The following is a 17,658-nucleotide window of genomic DNA, read 5'->3' on the forward strand; positions in this document are numbered from 1 at the left end:
ATGATATGAACATGTAAGATCCTATTACACACATCTGCCGGTATACATCTTAATTATAGTCCATGACGAGAATGAGTATACTCGTCACACAACATGTATATCAAACCAGCCAAGGCATGTTACTACATAGCAAACATAGTTCTGGACACACATGATGTCAATTTGTTGGTGTATGCCTGAAGGGATAATATCGCATGACATTTGAGGCATTGAAATATATATACGACACAAGTCCGGTGGCACAGAGAGTGAGGGGAAAGCTCGTATCGCGAATATATAAATCGCCTGGAAACGCCGCAAAGGACAGGCTTTCAATATACTACATCGCGTTTCAAAACACCAACATATTCAGCTTTCTTCCTATCATATCAAATATGTCTGAACTTATCACTACAACAACTTCGTCATTCAATGCCAGATGGAATGACAAAGGCAGCGGCGCTACCCGTGACGGTGGCTTTTGGCATCCAAACTCCCAGGGCAATATGAGACCTCTTGGTAGCGTTGGTGTCCCTCATTATAACGACATCAACGGCAGTTATGTGGCCCAGCTCATTGGGCCCGGCTCATTCTCTGACCCAAATGGCCTGCCACCACTCGCAAGTCCAACTGGCTACACTCAGATCTGGAATGACCAGAACAGCGGCGCCAACAAAGACGGGGCATTCTGGCGCCCGATCCCTCCAAATGGCTACATGGCACTGGGAGACGTGGCCATGAGCGGATTGACTCAGACGCCCGCTACAAGCGATGTCTGGTGTGTACGCCAGGACCTCGTCAAGCAAGGTAGCTTTGCTTCAAACAGCATCTGGGATGATAAGAAGCCTAAAGCCAAGTCTGACGTATCCATTTGGGAGATTCGGGGGATAAATCGCGATGATCCCGAGGAGGAAGTTGGAGTTACTGCAATTTACATTGGAACTATCCGCGCAAGCCACACTTATAATGCGCCGGACTCGATCTATGCCCAAATCCCGCTTGTGTAGGGTCTATATAGACTCTGTGTTTTTAAATGGCTGCGACTCGTTATTTAGGTTGACGTTAAGTTCGTATCTCGGTGGGAACGTCAGTGGATTGTTCAACACATCCATAAAGCACCTGGTATTGATGACTGAGTCCTCTTTGTATGGGTATGCAAGAATGACGGCTCATAGCTCAACTCTATGACAACAAATCTTACTTTGATCGTTCTCTCAGTGCAGTGTCAAGAATCTTCTTATAAATGCTACTTACTACATGTGTTCTTGTACTATCAAGAAGTGACTGAGAGCGGTTGAGTTATACAGCCAAGACTCTCACAAACTCTCTAAGTGGTGTCACTCAGTTTCGCGAAAACTGGTTACACAGTTTCAGCTATGCGTGCCAATTCAATGCAATGACTCCCGAGCAACAGTTTTAACACTTGGAAACACCTGTGTTGCACCACTGGCATGATATTCCGGACGAGTGCACGGCCGGCGCGGTGATGGCCCCGACGTCAGTATGAGCTGATACGCATGCGAACCAACTAACACTCAATCGTAGTAATGCGCGCGCGCGTGTGATAGTTCCCTTTGGACCCTGAGTAATATGAGGAGGGGGACAGAGTAATATCTCGGATCTGGTCCAAAGAATGGTGATACTGATACCCCTTGTGCCGCAGGCCGTCGGCCTACGTGATGATGCTTGGCCGAGGGACTGGTCGTGTTCTCAGCGCTCCAATTGGCTAAGAAGTAAATGCACCCTCTCTTGTTTTTCTGCTTCAAGAGTGTTTGCAATTCTTTCTGCGGTAAATGACTTACCGGTGATAGTCCAATAATGGATTTTCGGCCCACCATCAAGAGAAGTAGGAAGACTGACCATGGATAGACTTGTACGGGTCAAACAACCTTGGGCTTTGCGGAGGTATGCCTCAGTACAACAAAAATTCAGATGACAATGAGAGATGGTCTGTTTCTTGAAGGGACAAAAAGAGATGCATCCGCCAATGGATCTAAATGTTTCAAAAATTAATCAAAAAAAGAAGCGCGCACTGGAGATTTGCTCCCGGCAGGGCTTGAACCTGCGACCTTCGCATTACCAACACTGGCTCGAAAGCTGAAGTATTAGTACGAAGCTCTAACCAACTGAGCTACGGAAGCGCACTAAGATGTGATGGCGTAAGCCGATGTTGGACAAACGCTTGTAACTGTATCCTAAGAAGATAGCCTGAGAATGGGTCAAGAGATTCTTCATATGCAGCAGTCTAAATACAAGAAAAGTACCTAAATCAAGATCATCTTCAAAGTAAGAGAATTAGCTCTGCGAATATATCCAGCAAGGTAAAGAAAATTGCGCATGGCGAACAATGAATGACTTCACAACAACACTCATGGCCTAGTCACAGAGCTCAACTCGTTCTCAAGCTTCTTACATAACGTCTCTATGAAATGAACTGTCGCCAATAAGGAATCTCTATATATGCTAATGCACTAGATAACAATTAACGTAGATAAATGAAATAGGCAGCCCTGAAGTAAACTATTGTTGTTCTTTGCCTTGTTATATGCAGTATTATCTTATAAAATTTCCAGCGACAGATTCAGGCTGCTTAGCCACGTCAATAGCTGGTAGAGGTTACTTCTTTCAAACTTCTGCTTTACTGTTTGCTTCGTGGCAAGTTTGATTGACACGATAAAGCTCTTCAAGCTGTTCATTTCGTTCAGTCGCCGGCACAACGGGTACCAATGCTCATTCAGATATTGCTGTACCGCGTATTGCTGGCCATGACTTAACCAAACAAAGCTGGTCCAGTCAAAATAGATAGACCGGACCAGGTCTTCATTCCCGGCATTGCGCCCTACGTCTAAGAATTTTCGCAAAACGTTCAGATCGTCAAAGTGAAAAGAAGCACCCCTATATAGGACATCAATTGCTTCATGGTAGCTGAGAAGATTAACGACTGGCTATTAGTGTTGTCCCAAACCCCGTTTCTGTATCATCTGGAATCTTACATTTGAGACGAACATATAAGAAGCCCTATTGCGTTGACATTAGATCTCAGACTCGCCGCTGTGGCTGTATGGGACAATGCTTTCACATGGCTCTGGTATACAGAAGTATCGTTTTCCGCCACAAGACTTGTTTGAATCTGGTATGTAGTTGATATTCGACACATGCCGTTGTCATTAAAGAAATAATAGTAGTATATCAGTCTTCGGATTTCCAGCGGCAGCTGTAGAAGCTCAAATGTAGCTATCTGAGGTCCTCGATTGATGGAATTCATCTCCAAGATCGCGTTGAATGTGATGTAGCTTCAAGAGCATGAGAAATCGCCTCATTGAACCCATAAATCCCCCAGCCCCCTTAACATTTATAGAGGTTTTAAGTTTAGTCTGAGAGAAATCGAGAGCTGCGGTCAAAGCATTACCGCATTGCTCAATTAGGTGATTGCTAATCGTACTAAGCATCATTCTTGTCATCAACGGACATACCGTAACTACGAATTTCCCCAGTATTCTAGTTTCTTCATCAGCATCTTGCCAAGGCCTGCTCATTATGGATCTCTGTAGAACTCAATAATCATGTACAGTTAACATTGAACTCGGCCCGCTGGGCATCAGCTAGTGCCTAAATGGTGGACTAGCGTGATCATAGCTGTGGACTAGCGCAAACTTGGATATGTTCGAAGCCAGGAGATAACAGGGCAACGATTTATCAGCCGTTGCTCGAACATATGATATCATGCCGTACATAGCTAGCAACAGGTCTCGCAAAGAATATGATATAAACTTGATGCTTCCGTTGCTACCTATGAGCTGAATAGACTTAGACATCATCGAGCCAATTTGATTCACGCGTCTTTACAATCTCTACAAACCTCTACTCACGGACGCCAACATGCCGACAGGAAGCTGTTATTGTGGAAACATCAGGATCGAGTATACTGGTGAGCCTGAGCGCACGGTAAGAATGATACTTGAGTATACTCTCCGCATAACAAGGCGGATAAAGTTGACTAAGATCAATAGGCAATATGTCACTGCTCGAATTGCCGCCATTACACCGGTAGCATGTTCAGCAACAATTATGTCGTTCCGAGTACCCAATTCAAGGTTTTTGGTGAACCGAAAGAAATATCGAAAATCGCAGATAGTGGAAAAAAGATCGTGAACTGCTTTTGCGGCGACTGTGGTGAGTCACGGCCGTATGAAGAGCTATGGACGAGCACTAACAACACCAGGAACCACAATGTATCGATGGGGAGATGGTTTTGGTGGCAAGGAAGGGATGAGAATCATTCAACCTGGGATTCTAGACGACAAAAGTGCTTTGGACAATCTTCGACCGGCCCTTGAGATGTTTATTGAAGATCGGGTGAAATGGATCCCTGCCGTTGAGGGGCTTGCTCAGCACGAGGGAATGCCTCCCCCATAACAGACATGGAACACGAGTCATTGGACATGTATGATAGCAAGAGCGCTGGGTATAACCGGGCATATGTCGTCATTGGCAAAATAGATTAATGTTGTAGAATACAGCGCCGTTCAATTGGTATTATCACAATGCGGAGTACAACAGTCTCTCAAATCCTCATCAGGTTCTATAACCCCTACCGTGTGTGCCAGATTCAACACTCCTCTCCGGAGTAATAATTCCAAGCCCCGGTCGACTTATATTTCTCCAGGCTAGCTCATCACACACATGACCCCTCCAATTGACGACAAGTCTCACTCGCGCAGAACACTAGTCCGCTTATTCTGCGCTACGCTCCGATCCTTGCAAGATCTAGTACTGCTTCATTGTCCAAGGAGTGCGCTGTATGCCTTTAAGCCTTGCAACAACTGGTCCACTCCACGAGAAAAAAGGCCAAGATCTGATGTCCCAAACTCAAAGTACCATTCTAATTTGAGTCTGCTCCGTGCGAATCATCAAATCCTGTGCCGTGTGAGGGTCCAGATTCAACAAAGTCCTGATATTGACAAATCAGCTTTTGAATCTCATCTATTCTCTCAATTTCTAATATATTCAGGTGCTCCGTTTGAAACCGAAAGTTGTCCAACTAACGGTTCGTATAGTGCTATTACAGATCGCATGAAGGTTTTTGTTCTTCATCCCTGGAAGTCTCCACAAAGTCTCTCTGACTGCACATTCAAATCTCTCATTCTTATAGACGCAATTTGACAAGAGTCATCTAGTCTATCTTAAATTTGCGTGCTCTTAACATTAGGAAAAAGCATCAAGATGTAGATAGACCCTCATATTCCGACGGCCACGTGTATTGATCATAATGTCCCCCGATAGATAGAGGATATCCGTCGTCTATTTGAAAGGCTATTGGCTTTTCGATAAGTCTCACACGGTTCTCATACCTAATTAGTATAGAGAGGAGAATCCAGTCACACCTCGCATCAAACCAAGTCCCCTTGGATGTGGGGTTTGCTTCAATAACACCATACCCCTTAGGGAGAATGCTGTACTTGATAGAGACAATGGTGATTCAGGATATTAGTCGCCCATGCCCTATCCGCCATCTGGTCTGTCGCCCCCTCTCTTCCACAGACCACCGTATGCTCCCCAGGTTTTGCCTCCAAACTTGTGCGAAACTGTGAGTCCTCTTCAGGGTATGTAATCAAATACTTTTCCAATTAGGTCTTCTGACATGGGATTTCGTGTCTAGCGTGAACATACGAGGCGAGCAACTGTTGATGCAAAGACCGATCCGGCCGGGCGAGGACAGCCACCTGTCCCCATAAATGCATGAATTCGGGCATCAGGAGAAGATACAACCGGAGTTAAGTGACCATGGGTTCAGGAAAAGAATACCTGTTCGTCAACACCAGCAATGATCCTTCTGCAGAGCAAAAATACCTAGGCCAAGTCAGGGGTTTCTTGATGCGCAATATACGCGCCAATCAAGAATGGCCAAAGCGCAGAGGATCTCATACAAGGGGCCGTGAAGAAGATGCTCATGGATCAATTGATCTTGAGAGTGACCGCCACTCTATACCTACAGAGCAGTCCTTCTATCTGAATTGCTGTGATGAGTGGATGCTCGATGATTACGGAACGCTCGGAGACAACATGGGAGTTGAAAGCCCTGCTGAGGACATGGAGCCTTCTGCTTTATTCGGGCAGAGTCAAAAGCATCGCGGCACGTCTCATGCTGGGCAGCACTGCATATGCGCCAAGTGTCTTAGCCAGGACTTTTCTGAACTACCCACGTCTGCTATCAGAAAATGCCCAATAGATCCCTTTGAGAGTCTTGCAGTTCCACTAGATGCCAGTGTCGGTGATCTCTTGGCCTTCTGTAAGTGTTTTCCGGCCACTTATAGTTTTGTGAAAGTCTCGTATGAGCAGAGAGAGCGTTATCTTAGTTCAAGTACGTTAATTTGTTGAATCTGAATTTCTAGTCATGGATGCTATATCCTCCGAGATGACTCCCATTACGGGCAAGATACGGGTCTCTCAGATACATCGGGACTGGTTACAGCCATCGTTCAGCCATCCGGCCTTTATGCATGCAATCCTATCGCTTACAGCACTCCAATTGGCTGCAGTACAACCTCAACGGAGAGACCATTACTGCGGCTTAACACTGCACCATAGAGGACGAGCCATTATTGCGGTGCAGCACAACCTCGCAGATTCAACCCTTGCCATATCTGATGAAAATATAGCTGCGGTGTTTAATCTTCTCTGTGTGGAAGAAAACATGTTCTTACCCATATTCACCGCTACAAGCCCCTTCAAGCCCGATATTAATCAGAGGCAAGCTCACATGCAAGGGTTGAAAGAGATGATACGTCTCAGGGGAGGAGTCCATGGCCTAGGCTCCTTTAAACCACTGCAACACTTATTAATCAGGTAAGTTATGAATTCAAACAGATTCATTCCTAGTACCTTAGTTTGTGTCACCACTCTTGATCTGACAGCGGCTCATTATTACAGACATTCTGTACCAAGAGCCGCTATATCATTTCAAAAAGCCAAGCTGCTGCCGCCGGACTTAATTGGTCAGCTGTTTCATAACTATCCCAAATCCTCCAGATTCTACGGCCAGCCCGGGCCTATGTGGCAACAAAGTAGTCGCATTGGCGTAGACAGCAAGCTACTTGACCTGATTCGCACCGTGGAGTGTCTCTTGCAGGATACTCATGCCTGGTTTGAAGCACCGGATACTAGTCCCTTCGACACTATCGACCTAAACACCATATACTCGATGATAATTAGCATGTGTGTCCGCTGGTATCTGACCACCGAAAGTGAAGGCCGTCTGAAGGCCGTCGACGCTATCCTTGGGCTCTGTTTGATGCAATTTACAGCGTTCTTGTGTCGCTCAACGTGCCCTGCTAGGTACAGTGGGCCCATCTCTGTCCTCGAGCGACTGAATGAGCACTTATTCTACCATTACCATGAAAATATGGCTGTTCTGCACGCCGCAAATCTGGACGTCTGGGTAGGGATACTCATCGTTCTAAGCTCGGATGGCATATCCGGGTATCAAAACATCTTTTGGAACATTTATATGGAGATAATTGCCAAGAACCGCGCGGTATTGAAGAGTTTCGGGGATCTTCAGACAATTTTAACAACCTACTGTCTTTGGAGTCCTTATCCAATGGACATACACGCAAAGAATATCTGGGACGAGACGCCGCTAGATTTGGAGACACAGAATGTTAGCTCGCCGGAACCAACAATCACGAAAACACGGATCCAGAGAACAATTAGACTGGCCGCGGCACTGGTATCCTCAAATCCATACCTCGGTGGGCATCCCATAGGACACACACCAATGGAGAATGAGTAATCGACGTATGGCTTTTGAACTGGCAATTTATCCAGAAGAGATCTAAGCGGTACATATACAAATCTATCATTCTGGCGCAATAATCTTCTGCTTCTCGTATTATCTCTACATGAAATAAGACATTGTCAACAAGATAAACACATCAGGTTCACACACATTAAGCACATAATCATACTGAATGAACTCGTGCTGTATCGGGTCTCACCGCGTCCCAGTGAGACTCCAGGCCAAATCAATTTCGACAAATAATTTCACAGAGAAACTCAGATAAGCCGTCTACCTAATTAAACCTTACTCTATTTTGTAGACCGACACTGAAATAAAGGTGCTCTTTGTTGCTACCTACCCTAGAGAGTCCCATATTAGTCATCTTCTTGTCTTATGCCTCGCTATCCGCTTCAACAGAGCCAAAGAAACCTTGATTTGTTCATTCGCAACTCGGACGATCAATATCAGGTTGAGACAACATCATCCGGCTCCATGGCATCCCCTGTAAATGCGTGCAAAGCATGTAGAAACAGTAAAAGAAAATGCAACCGCGGTTTACCTATTTGCTCCACTTGTCTTCGGTAAGGATACGACACACAAACTCTTCCGTCACGCCATAGATTATGATATCAGAAGCTAATGGTTTCGACAGATTCGGCCGCCTTTGCGTGTATGAAAGTCATGCGGGACAGGATTCGGCCCATGGTGTCGTTCCGGAGGTGCCCGGCCCTAGTCGCTCTAGCTTAACAGTGTGTCACGCTCTCTTTAGGTCTTGCAAACTCGCGGCCCTGCTGACGACTGGTAGACTCTCAATGCCACGTTTGGAACAGCGTTGCAGAAAGAAGCTCATAGCATCCTTGGGACGCCAGATGAGGTGCGCCAAACTGCAAGTACTTACTTTAGTTCCGTTCATCACAGGCTGCCTATCATATCAGAGTCGAGGTTCCATGAGAACTTGTCACGATTATTCGTTCCTTCGGGAATAGACTTTACCACACTTTGTTTATGTATGAAGCTTATTCAACAAAATCCTGTGCAGCAAAATGTTAGAACAAGGGATATTTCATCGCCATACTATCTTGTTGCCAAAAGCAGTATTGGCTTTCTCGAAGCCGCAGGCTTTGATACTCTCGATGCCATTCAGTCTAGACTGCTTCTAGCCCTATATGAGATTGGCCATGGGATCTATCCAGCTGCTTCTGTTTCCATTGGTAGCTCTGCAAGGTTGGCTCGAAATCTTGGCCTGAACCGAGATTCCTGGCGTTCACAAGACACTGATGTTGAAGGAAGAAAGCGGACATGGTGGGCTGTGCACAACCTTGATAGGTACGATCCCCCCCGTGCTGCATCCAGAAACCTAACGCTGCCTTGAAAGTAACATCCGTTATTCACTTTAGATTTACTGCTCTATGTGGAGGGGATGCGATATTTGCTTCCGAAGATGCCACAACAGAAACTCATCTGCCTTCAAACGATGAACAGGTGTCGTCCACAGTGAGTGTCTCCGTTGGCTTTGGAAGTCGCCAATCTCGATTGGGAAATCTCTAAACAGTCAAATACAGGCTATTTCAGAAACTTCTACAGCGACAATCTCTACTCCAGCTCCATTTCATGTGGGACCATTTGCGAGAGAATGTCAAGTAGCGCACCTCACAGGCCGTGTTATTCAGCACGTCTATCATCCTGTTACTGATGTCGACTTCCGCTCTCGCGAGCGCGCTCAACTTGAGCGCACGTTGAAGGCATTCCTACCAATCCTAATTGACGAAGAACTAGAATTCAGCACCTATTGCGGAGCTCTGGGAATGTGTATTAGGTATCCATATTCACATTACCTTCAATGCTTTTGACTTTGTCTTTGTTCGCTTACCATGTCTAGTTCTCTCTATGCATTATACATTCCCCCAGTTATCCGTAATGATCTTGACGATGGCTGGGACTTCCAAAATCTGGAAATCGTTTCTACGCAGATGGCGGCACTGTCACAGCACCTTCTCAAAAGCGCCGAGAATGAATCTAACCTCATAATGATGTCGCACTTCATTCCGTATTCCTTGTATCAAACCGCTGCAATACAATTAAATTTATATCGGAGAAGCCAAAATATTACCTTCAAGACAAACGCTGAGTCAATTATTCAAATATTGACTTACATGAGCAGAAGATGGCACACCGCAGGTAAGAAGAGGCTCCATTAATCGGTTTTACGTGGCAGCTAATCAGATATATCCCATAGCCAAGTATTTGACGGCGTTGGAATTCGATGACCCGCCAATGACGCTGCCACCTCAAGGATTTTATCTCAGTGTTTCGAGCCTGGACAACGATTCTAGGAGTTAGTGGAAGTCGAACGAACAAGACAACATCGGATACTGTAATTTGACAAAAGTCGTACTACGTCACAGAATACAAATACGATTAGATCTATGAACTCAAAGTCTTCTACGTATGCGAGATGCGTACACATGTATTCTCGCAGAGCCAATGTCGATCCGCTCGGCGCGGCGCATATGCACATATCTGCGAACCATTTTATCACCAAAATCGGATTTGTTCTCTCTATTCATATACTAGATGGGATCTATTAGGTCATAGAGTTTTTAATCAATGTCAATGCCATAGGGGTCAAGGCTAGCATCAGTGTGTCGCACATATTCCATCTCTGCCGCAACTTGTTGAGCCACCTCTTCGCCATAAATCTTCGCGACAAAATCGAACGTCAAATCCATGCCTGAAGTGACGCCTGAGCTTGTCCAGATATTACCATCCCTTGTCCATCGAGCCTTCGATACCCAGTTAACCTCCTCTCTCCACTTCGAAATGATGGGCCACGCGCCTTTGAACATGGTGGCCTTCTTCCCATCCAACAAACCCGTCTGACTCACAATCCCCGAGCCTGTGCAGATCGTAATCAGGTGTTTCAGTCGTGGATAGCGCTCCTTGATGAAATCCAGCATTGGGCGCATGAGCTCCAAGTTTGGCTTTGTCACATCATCGGGGTTGAAGTTAGCTACCCCTCCTGGGACAATTAAGACGTCCAAATCGAGGGGAGCAGTGGCGAATGTGTGTGTAGGAACAAGAGTTTGCCAAGTACTGAAGACCGGTAGTCCAGCAGGAGGCTTTGAAGATGGCTTTGTAGGTACTGGGTCCAGAGTTTCGGCAATTATATCGAGGGTCACGCCAGGTATATGGCTGCTGGCGACGTTTATGATATCGACCGGCCCAGTCACATCTATGAGCTGAAAGCCAGGGTAGACGAGGACGCCGTACTTCAACACGGTCTCTTCATTGGTCGCCATGTTGCAGTCTGTGATAAAAATTTCCGATGCGCAGCAGGTTTTGTCGTAAGTTGGGTAGATGATGTGGTAAAGCGGCTTGGGGATGATTTTGTTGCAGAAAGTGGTTGATGTCTGTATTGAATCTGGGGGGCTGTGATGGATTAAATAGTACATCAAGAATGCGCCCCTTTGGCCCAAAGCAACAGAACTAATATGACCTATACGTAACCGATTACCAAGCTACTTGATCATAGGTTGAACATAATCAGGTTCGTCGGTCTGTTTAGCAAATACGAACCCAACTTCACATAACGATTTTCACGGACTCTAGCTTAGCAACTTCCAAATCCGCCATTATTGAAGCCAGCATACAAGTCATTGTTTCGCATCATGAGCGGACTTAGGCGGACTTAGGTTCAATTATGCTCAATAAAGCCATGATAGTTAACCCAGATAGACTACTGATGTCATTTAGTCGTCTTCCGCGATGCTTCCGAGAACACGGACGACCTGTATATGTTTGGCAACGATGGGTTGAAGAGCAAATACTACTTTGGGTTGCGCTAGTCCGTCATTTTTGCGCTATACCGATATGCTGACAGATGTCCCCTGCTGTTCTGGCGCCCTCCTACTGTGATCGAAATTATCACTGTGCACTCCGTAGCGAAGGAAAAGTAAAGAATCAAGCAGAAGTGTGAGATCTGCCGACTGACAGCCTAGAATGGGCATTGCTATTCCTTGGCCGTCGGCGGTAAAGCATCCTGCCATTGTCAATTTGTCAGGGTATTCTAACAGTAATTACATGCGTCCAGTTGTATATGTGCGGCGGAGAGAGAGAGTCGGCCTCTAGCATTCGGATCTATAAAACCCCCTCCAGTTGTCTTTAGAAGGATTAGAACTTGCAAGTAGCCAAGACCTCGTTAGACACCGGATATTAAGTATTAGTCTTTAATTATTCGGCTTCTATTTTGTTGCTTTGAGCTGGTGGAACCTTCACATAGGCACACTTCTTCTTCAAACGGCCGGCTTGTCCTCAAATCTCCACCAATCAAGATGGCTCCGTTTACATTTCCCACTGAAGAAGTGACATTCGCAGATTTGCTTCTGCGCAGCACGTATGCTCTGATACCTCCAACAGAATCCCCAAGGCTAATCCTAGATACAGGGAATATGCCAAATCAGCGGATCCTCTTCCATTTGTGTCAGAAGCTCCCAAAAACTTTGTAAAACCCACCGTTGCCATATGTATGTTGAGTATTCCTCCAATATTGAGATACTTCTAACGAAGGGTGCCGATGGACAGTTGCTTGCTGTGATTTTCGGTTTTGTCCTGAGGAACACTTTAAATTACAGAAAGGGGGTAGGGCAAAGTGAATGAGCAAATCTCCATAGCGTTAACTGACTCTTTCATAGAAGCATTTGTGATAAGAATAGTGGGTGGCAATGTGCGACCGTATCTTAACGATTTACTCTACCTGGAAGCTCTTCTCAATAACGAGCTGCGGGATATTATTATCATTCACCACGAAGGTACGCCGCGCCTTTTTGTAATACAACAGACTTTATCTAATTGAAATAGACTGTGGGACAACCCGAATATCAGAGGAGATGATCAAAAACAATATCAAGGCCAAAACCTCGAATCTTGACAGCGAAATCGATCAGATCAAATTTTACATGCATGACGGACGGAAGTAAGTCGTTCTACATTCTACGCAAGTCTTATGATGTATTTCCCAAATATTGACGGGAAAAAACTTTATAGTCTCGAGAAAAGCGTTCGAGAGGAATTGAAGTTTATCAGAGAATCTCCTTACATCCGAAAGGACCTAGCCGCTAACGCAAGAGGTTTTGTGTTTTACTTGAAAACGAATTCCCTTGTAGAGGTCAAATGATTCGGTTTGAACCTGTTATGATAGACAGGAGCTATAGTCAAGAGCGGAACTAGACTCTTTTTCTCACGCTCCCAAACAAACTCCTAAGCAGAAGGAGTACACTGTCGATAGAAGCATCGCTGCGCAGATAGGATTGTTCGTAACTATAAAACATTTGGTGATGAGACTATTAGGGGCTTCTATATAAGAAATACTCTGGGCACGTCGGAGCTGAATCGCCACAAATGGATCCACGCAGGTCTGTAAATTCGGATGCTTCGCTGGCTGACATTGCTTCCAGCTGAACCACCAACTCGCTCATGTGTACTAGTACACATCAGGTTGAGCACTAATTGCGGCTGAGATAAACGGTATCACAGCCGCTGCATGTCAACGGTTGCAGTGTGTTTCACTAGGTAAAATACACGGGAACTGTTGCACGAATCATGGGATCTGTGCACCTTACTCCGCAGACACAGAGCTGGGTGCTGCCTGATTTTCATCAAACATAAGTATAATTCCCTCATACTTCCATCTACTCATATTGTTTACTGTCTTTCCCTTTACTGTCATTTTCTCTCTCTCCAAATATCCAGAGATCAATATGGAAGAGCCAGGTCTCGCCATCACGACCCAACCAGGCACTTACCTTTGCCAATACTGTAAAGAATGCGTCCGATCATGTGGCGTCCAATATCCTGAATGGCTTGGCAGCGATAGATATGCGGATGGTTTGCGACAAGCCTCTGCGCTAGAGCGTCGCTGGAAGTACGGTCACTCAAATTACGAGAGTTTCTTGGCCGCTGTCGATAAAGGATGTTTCGTCTGCAAAACGTTATTTGAAGATATGTCCGAGGATATGGTTTCAGAAATTCGAGACACAGTCGCGGGCTCAACAGGCAACAAAGTTTCCTCTTTTGATCTGACTTATATGAAAAGCCCTGAATTTGCATGTCGGCTTAATTTTGCAATACTAATGCCCCCTCAACTAAAAGGGCAAGCTGACAAAGTGGAACGAAATTTTGTTTTGCAAGGCCTAGGTTCTTTACACTCCAATCTCAATTGCGTTGAGGCTATCCATTGCTAATCTTAGCTAAAATTCAGGCCCTTCTCCGATTCTCTCTGTCAAATGTCTTCCAGCTGGAAAAACGAACTCAAATATTAAATCTTTCGTGATTGATGCTCTGAAAAAGTGTATCAAAGATCATGATATGTGTGGCAACAATAATGCTCAACAGATGGCCTCACCACAGTGGTATCCCACAAGACTGATAGATGTTGGAACTCTAGAGTCGGTCAGAAGTAGCGTCAAGCTAATTGAGACAGGAATCAGTCTCCCACGTGGTTCATACGTAACATTAAGTCATTGCTGGGGAAATGCTGCCACTGTGTTCAAGCTTGAGAGAGCAAATAGGCAGACTCTACTGAAAGAGCTACCACCTCTTGCTAAAACCTTTGAAGAGGCAATCAACGTAACAAAAGAGCTTGGAGCTCGATACATTTGGATTGACTGCACTTGCATTATCCAAGATGACAAAGCCGACTGGGAGAGAGAGGCCAGTCTAATGGCCAATGTATACCGAAATGCCATGTGCAACATATCCGCAACGGCCTCTTCGGATTCCACTGGTGGCCTTTACTACAACAGGAAAGATATATTCACCGGTATCTCTCTCAGTTACCCCGAGCAACGTGAGGAGCTGCTTCTTATCCGAGAAGAAGTCGAGGTAGCGGAAGACATCGAATTTGCTGCAATTACAAAGGTAATTGCATACGGGTTTACTACTTAATTTTCCCATATCTGACAGAATATATTTAGAGAGGTTGGGTTTTGCAAGAACGACTTCTCTCTCCAAGAATCGTCCACTTTACGAGTCGGCAGCTCATCTGGGAGTGCAATGAGCTCATTGCGTCCGAGAGTTTCCCTGACGGCCTTCCTGATTTCTGGACTTATTATTATATACCAAAGAGGCTCATAGCCGATGCTCACAAGACTTTATCCGCAGGGGAGTTAGTGGAGATTTGGGGAGATGTTCTTTTGCGCTACAGCAATGCGAATCTAACGTTTCAATCTGATTTACTGCCTGCATTGTCTGGCATCGCGAAATATCTACAGGAAATATCCGGAGCCACTTATCTTACTGGAATTTGGAAGACACAGGAGAAACCTGTGGTGAACCTGGCTTGGGAATGTGAACCAAACTTGTGTCGACCCACAAACTATCGAGCACCTTCGTGGTCCTGGGCTTCCACTGACAACACAGTGAAATTCGAGCCGTTCAAAAGCACCAGCGATAGTCATGGAGAGGGATGGTTTGGAGCCGTGAAAACCAAAGCAGAAATTGTCGATGTGCAAATAACGCCTGCTACATCTGATTTGACAGGGCCCGCCTCGTCTGGAGTTCTTACCATCGAAGGACCTCTCAATCAAATAACCATAAATCCCGAATTGGAAGTGTTTCTTGATGAGGAACACTTAGAGATGATGGTGTCTTTTGATGAACCAGACTACGAAGAGGGATCGTTCTTTATCTTACCACTATACTCATATCATTCTGAGCATGATCACGAAGATGGGATCGATCAGATTATTTATGTCTATCTTATTTTATCCCTAGCAAAAGATCAGTCAGGGTGCTACACTCGTTCTGGGTTAGGGCGTATTGCAAGATGGATTTATGAATGGCCGCCTATTTGGGACAAGGTTGTTAACGGAATGGATGCATTGTGCGACGAGTTCCTTGGTTTAGAACGAGGACACAGAATTCGAATCGTATAAATGTCAGCTATCAATCGTATCATCTGAATTCAACTTAAAAAAGAGCCTTAATTAATCCTCCTAGTGACACTCATCTTAATCGTATTATCGAAAAGCAACTTACAAAAACGCACTCATTAATCCTCCTGGTGACAATCTCCCACGTCTCTCAGCAAGCATAAAAAGGGATTCATTGCAACTTCACGACATCTGCCACCTAAGTAATATATCCAGGTCAGCCCCAAATGTCTCTCGAATGTGATGTTTGTTGCTTTAAAGGGTCGAACGGTCCGGGATGCATGTCCTCCTCAGATGCGGTTGTTTGTTGCGCAACAGTGTTCTACACCCTCATCACCAACCCCCAGTGAAAGTCAATATTGGAATACACAGGTCAGGATATCTGGAGGAGAGGCTGAGCTTACCAAGAGCAAACCTTTCCCGGCCATGATTACTCCGGACTCATGTCCATCCACTGAAGAAGTACTAGTAGTGGCGCCGTCCGCAAACTGGCGCCGTCATAGCACGAACCACTGGATATCGCCAAGCAAGGTAAGCGATGACGACACCGACAATGGTTGCTAAAACGGCTAGTACAGCGATGGCGAGGCCAATTTTGTCCCAAATCGAGGAGTCCACACCGATGGCGGTGTTTAGGTAGGAGGTTGCTGGAGCCATTGATAGAGTTGATGACAGAGGCAGAGGTAGTTGCTGGCGACCCGACGTGGACGAATGAAGAGGCTGGAGTTGCAGTGGTGGATTTCCAATCGTAGTAGGAGCCAAAGATACTTGTCCGTCTTGTCTCGATAGAAATCACGAAGTAGCGTTAGTGGTAGAGTTCGGATTTCGACTCGTCCATGGCGAATGAGGCCTCTTATATCTGTACAGGAGATACACTTCCAACAAAGAAATTAAGACCTTTTCGAAAGTCATACCTGTTTGCTCCAACTTGAACTTGGCAGATATCAGATGATTCAGCCACCGTTGGTAGCTGGAAAACGCCTACATCGTGAGAGATCCTGATAGGGTGTAAAGCTATGCACGCCGTAGCAAACAAACGGATATTCTGACGCCTTATTCTTGCCAACTCATCAACTCAGAGAACAAACCGGGCAGTGCTCTCTTTATTACGAAGCCATAATGATGCCTGACACGCGACGATATCGGCGTACAGCAGCGAATGTCCAAAGTCACCCCTCCCCTTGATGCTGCTGCCTCGAGGGAAAGTGCCTTGCTATGGTCACCACGGTACTCGAAAGCGGCGTCAAAGAGTAGCGATTTGTATCCGATTGGGCCGACCCCGTTACACAGGGCGGCGGAGAGGAGGTTTATCTAGATCATCTAGATCCCGCTTTACCGTCGGGCCGCCTAATGCCAAAGACGTTGAAAAATCTATCGCCACAGAAGGCTCTTATTTCTCTTTGTTTCCGCATTTAGAGGGAATATGAAGTACGTCCGGAGCCACCTCCAACCACGATTTAGGCGTGAATGTATAGATACCCCCTTAAATTATCACCCCTGGTCAGCCACTGTTCCATCAAACGAAAAGCTCAAGCCTCGTTGACAGAAGAGCCAACTGGCATCTGAGAGTCACGCTAAATGGCTGTACACGGCTGGCCGCATACAGTCGACTGACCCTAAGGCTTACCAGGTCACCAAGCCGATGGTGCTCTTTAATATCCTTAACGACGAAGATATCTTTCTATATGCTCCTGATTTAAGTAGCATGGAGACAACAAACTAGCCGTCTTGCACTTGGCAGTAAAAAGGGTAAGTTTGTCGGTGTCTCACAGTAGTGAAGGAGCTGCTACAGCAGGGATTCTTGGCAAGGTGGTCGAGGAGTGGCTGCCATTGCGTATCACAAGCGCCAAAGTGTATCACAAGCGCCAAAGGTCGTTGAGCCCTGGTTCTTGTCCCACCTCGTTATTCCATGGGGCGGGGGCGGGGGGGGGGGGGCGCCGCCCGGCCCGCCCGGCGCCGGGGCGGCCCGGG

The 17,658-nt window shown here is 45.9% G+C and overlaps 7 protein-coding genes and 1 non-coding gene across 8 annotated transcripts; 6 read left to right on the top strand and 2 right to left on the bottom strand.

The window, feature by feature from the left end:
- Positions 1–374: 374 nt before the first annotated feature.
- V8C40DRAFT_264669 (vacuolar protein sorting-associated protein 62) lies at positions 375–986 on the top strand (the record flags this gene model as incomplete). The annotated part of the gene is made up of 1 exon (XM_083219557.1): positions 375–986. One exon carries the CDS (start codon positions 375–377, stop codon positions 984–986), a length of 612 nt encoding a protein of 203 aa, XP_083075208.1.
- A 1,034-nt stretch (positions 987–2,020) lies between these two features.
- Positions 2,021–2,120, bottom strand: V8C40DRAFT_t88. Its single transcript has one exon. It is a non-coding gene; the product is annotated as a tRNA-Ile (tRNA).
- A 1,567-nt stretch (positions 2,121–3,687) lies between these two features.
- On the top strand, positions 3,688–4,503 carry V8C40DRAFT_241924 (GFA family protein). Its single transcript, XM_083215118.1, has 3 exons — positions 3,688–3,924; positions 3,990–4,152; positions 4,202–4,503. The coding sequence occupies exons 1-3, from the start codon at positions 3,859–3,861 to the stop codon at positions 4,393–4,395; spliced, it is 423 nt and encodes a 140-aa protein (XP_083075209.1). The 5' UTR covers positions 3,688–3,858; the 3' UTR covers positions 4,396–4,503.
- Positions 4,504–7,323: 2,820 nt separating this feature from the next.
- Positions 7,324–7,591, top strand: V8C40DRAFT_241925 (uncharacterized protein; the record flags this gene model as incomplete). Its single annotated transcript, XM_083215119.1, has 1 exon — positions 7,324–7,591. A coding segment is annotated over exon 1 (184 nt), but the record flags the coding sequence as incomplete, so codon positions are not given.
- Positions 7,592–8,195: 604 nt separating this feature from the next.
- V8C40DRAFT_241927 (transcription factor domain-containing protein) lies at positions 8,196–10,424 on the top strand. The gene is made up of 7 exons (XM_083215120.1): positions 8,196–8,340; positions 8,412–8,508; positions 8,565–9,085; positions 9,157–9,253; positions 9,322–9,575; positions 9,639–9,937; positions 9,996–10,424. Exons 1-7 carry the CDS (start codon positions 8,252–8,254, stop codon positions 10,097–10,099), a joined length of 1,461 nt encoding a protein of 486 aa, XP_083075211.1. The 5' UTR covers positions 8,196–8,251; the 3' UTR covers positions 10,100–10,424.
- Positions 10,360–11,058, bottom strand: V8C40DRAFT_264672 (DJ-1/PfpI family protein; the record flags this gene model as incomplete). The annotated part of the gene is made up of 1 exon (XM_083219558.1): positions 10,360–11,058. The coding sequence occupies one exon, from the start codon at positions 11,056–11,058 to the stop codon at positions 10,360–10,362; it is 699 nt and encodes a 232-aa protein (XP_083075212.1).
- Positions 11,059–12,090: 1,032 nt separating this feature from the next.
- Positions 12,091–12,932, top strand: V8C40DRAFT_264673 (carbonic anhydrase; the record flags this gene model as incomplete). Its single annotated transcript, XM_083219559.1, has 5 exons — positions 12,091–12,152; positions 12,203–12,282; positions 12,472–12,567; positions 12,617–12,731; positions 12,803–12,932. 5 exons carry the CDS (start codon positions 12,091–12,093, stop codon positions 12,930–12,932), a joined length of 483 nt encoding a protein of 160 aa, XP_083075213.1.
- A 494-nt stretch (positions 12,933–13,426) lies between these two features.
- V8C40DRAFT_241929 (HET domain-containing protein) lies at positions 13,427–15,710 on the top strand. Its single transcript, XM_083215121.1, has 3 exons — positions 13,427–13,951; positions 14,016–14,674; positions 14,731–15,710. The coding sequence occupies exons 1-3, from the start codon at positions 13,516–13,518 to the stop codon at positions 15,688–15,690; spliced, it is 2,055 nt and encodes a 684-aa protein (XP_083075214.1). The 5' UTR covers positions 13,427–13,515; the 3' UTR covers positions 15,691–15,710.
- Positions 15,711–17,658: the final 1,948 nt, after the last annotated feature.

Source organism: Trichoderma camerunense (genome assembly GCF_050948025.1).
Source record: "Trichoderma camerunense strain CBS 138272 chromosome Unknown V8C40scaffold_6, whole genome shotgun sequence".
In the NCBI taxonomy this organism is placed as follows: domain Eukaryota; kingdom Fungi; phylum Ascomycota; class Sordariomycetes; order Hypocreales; family Hypocreaceae; genus Trichoderma; species Trichoderma camerunense.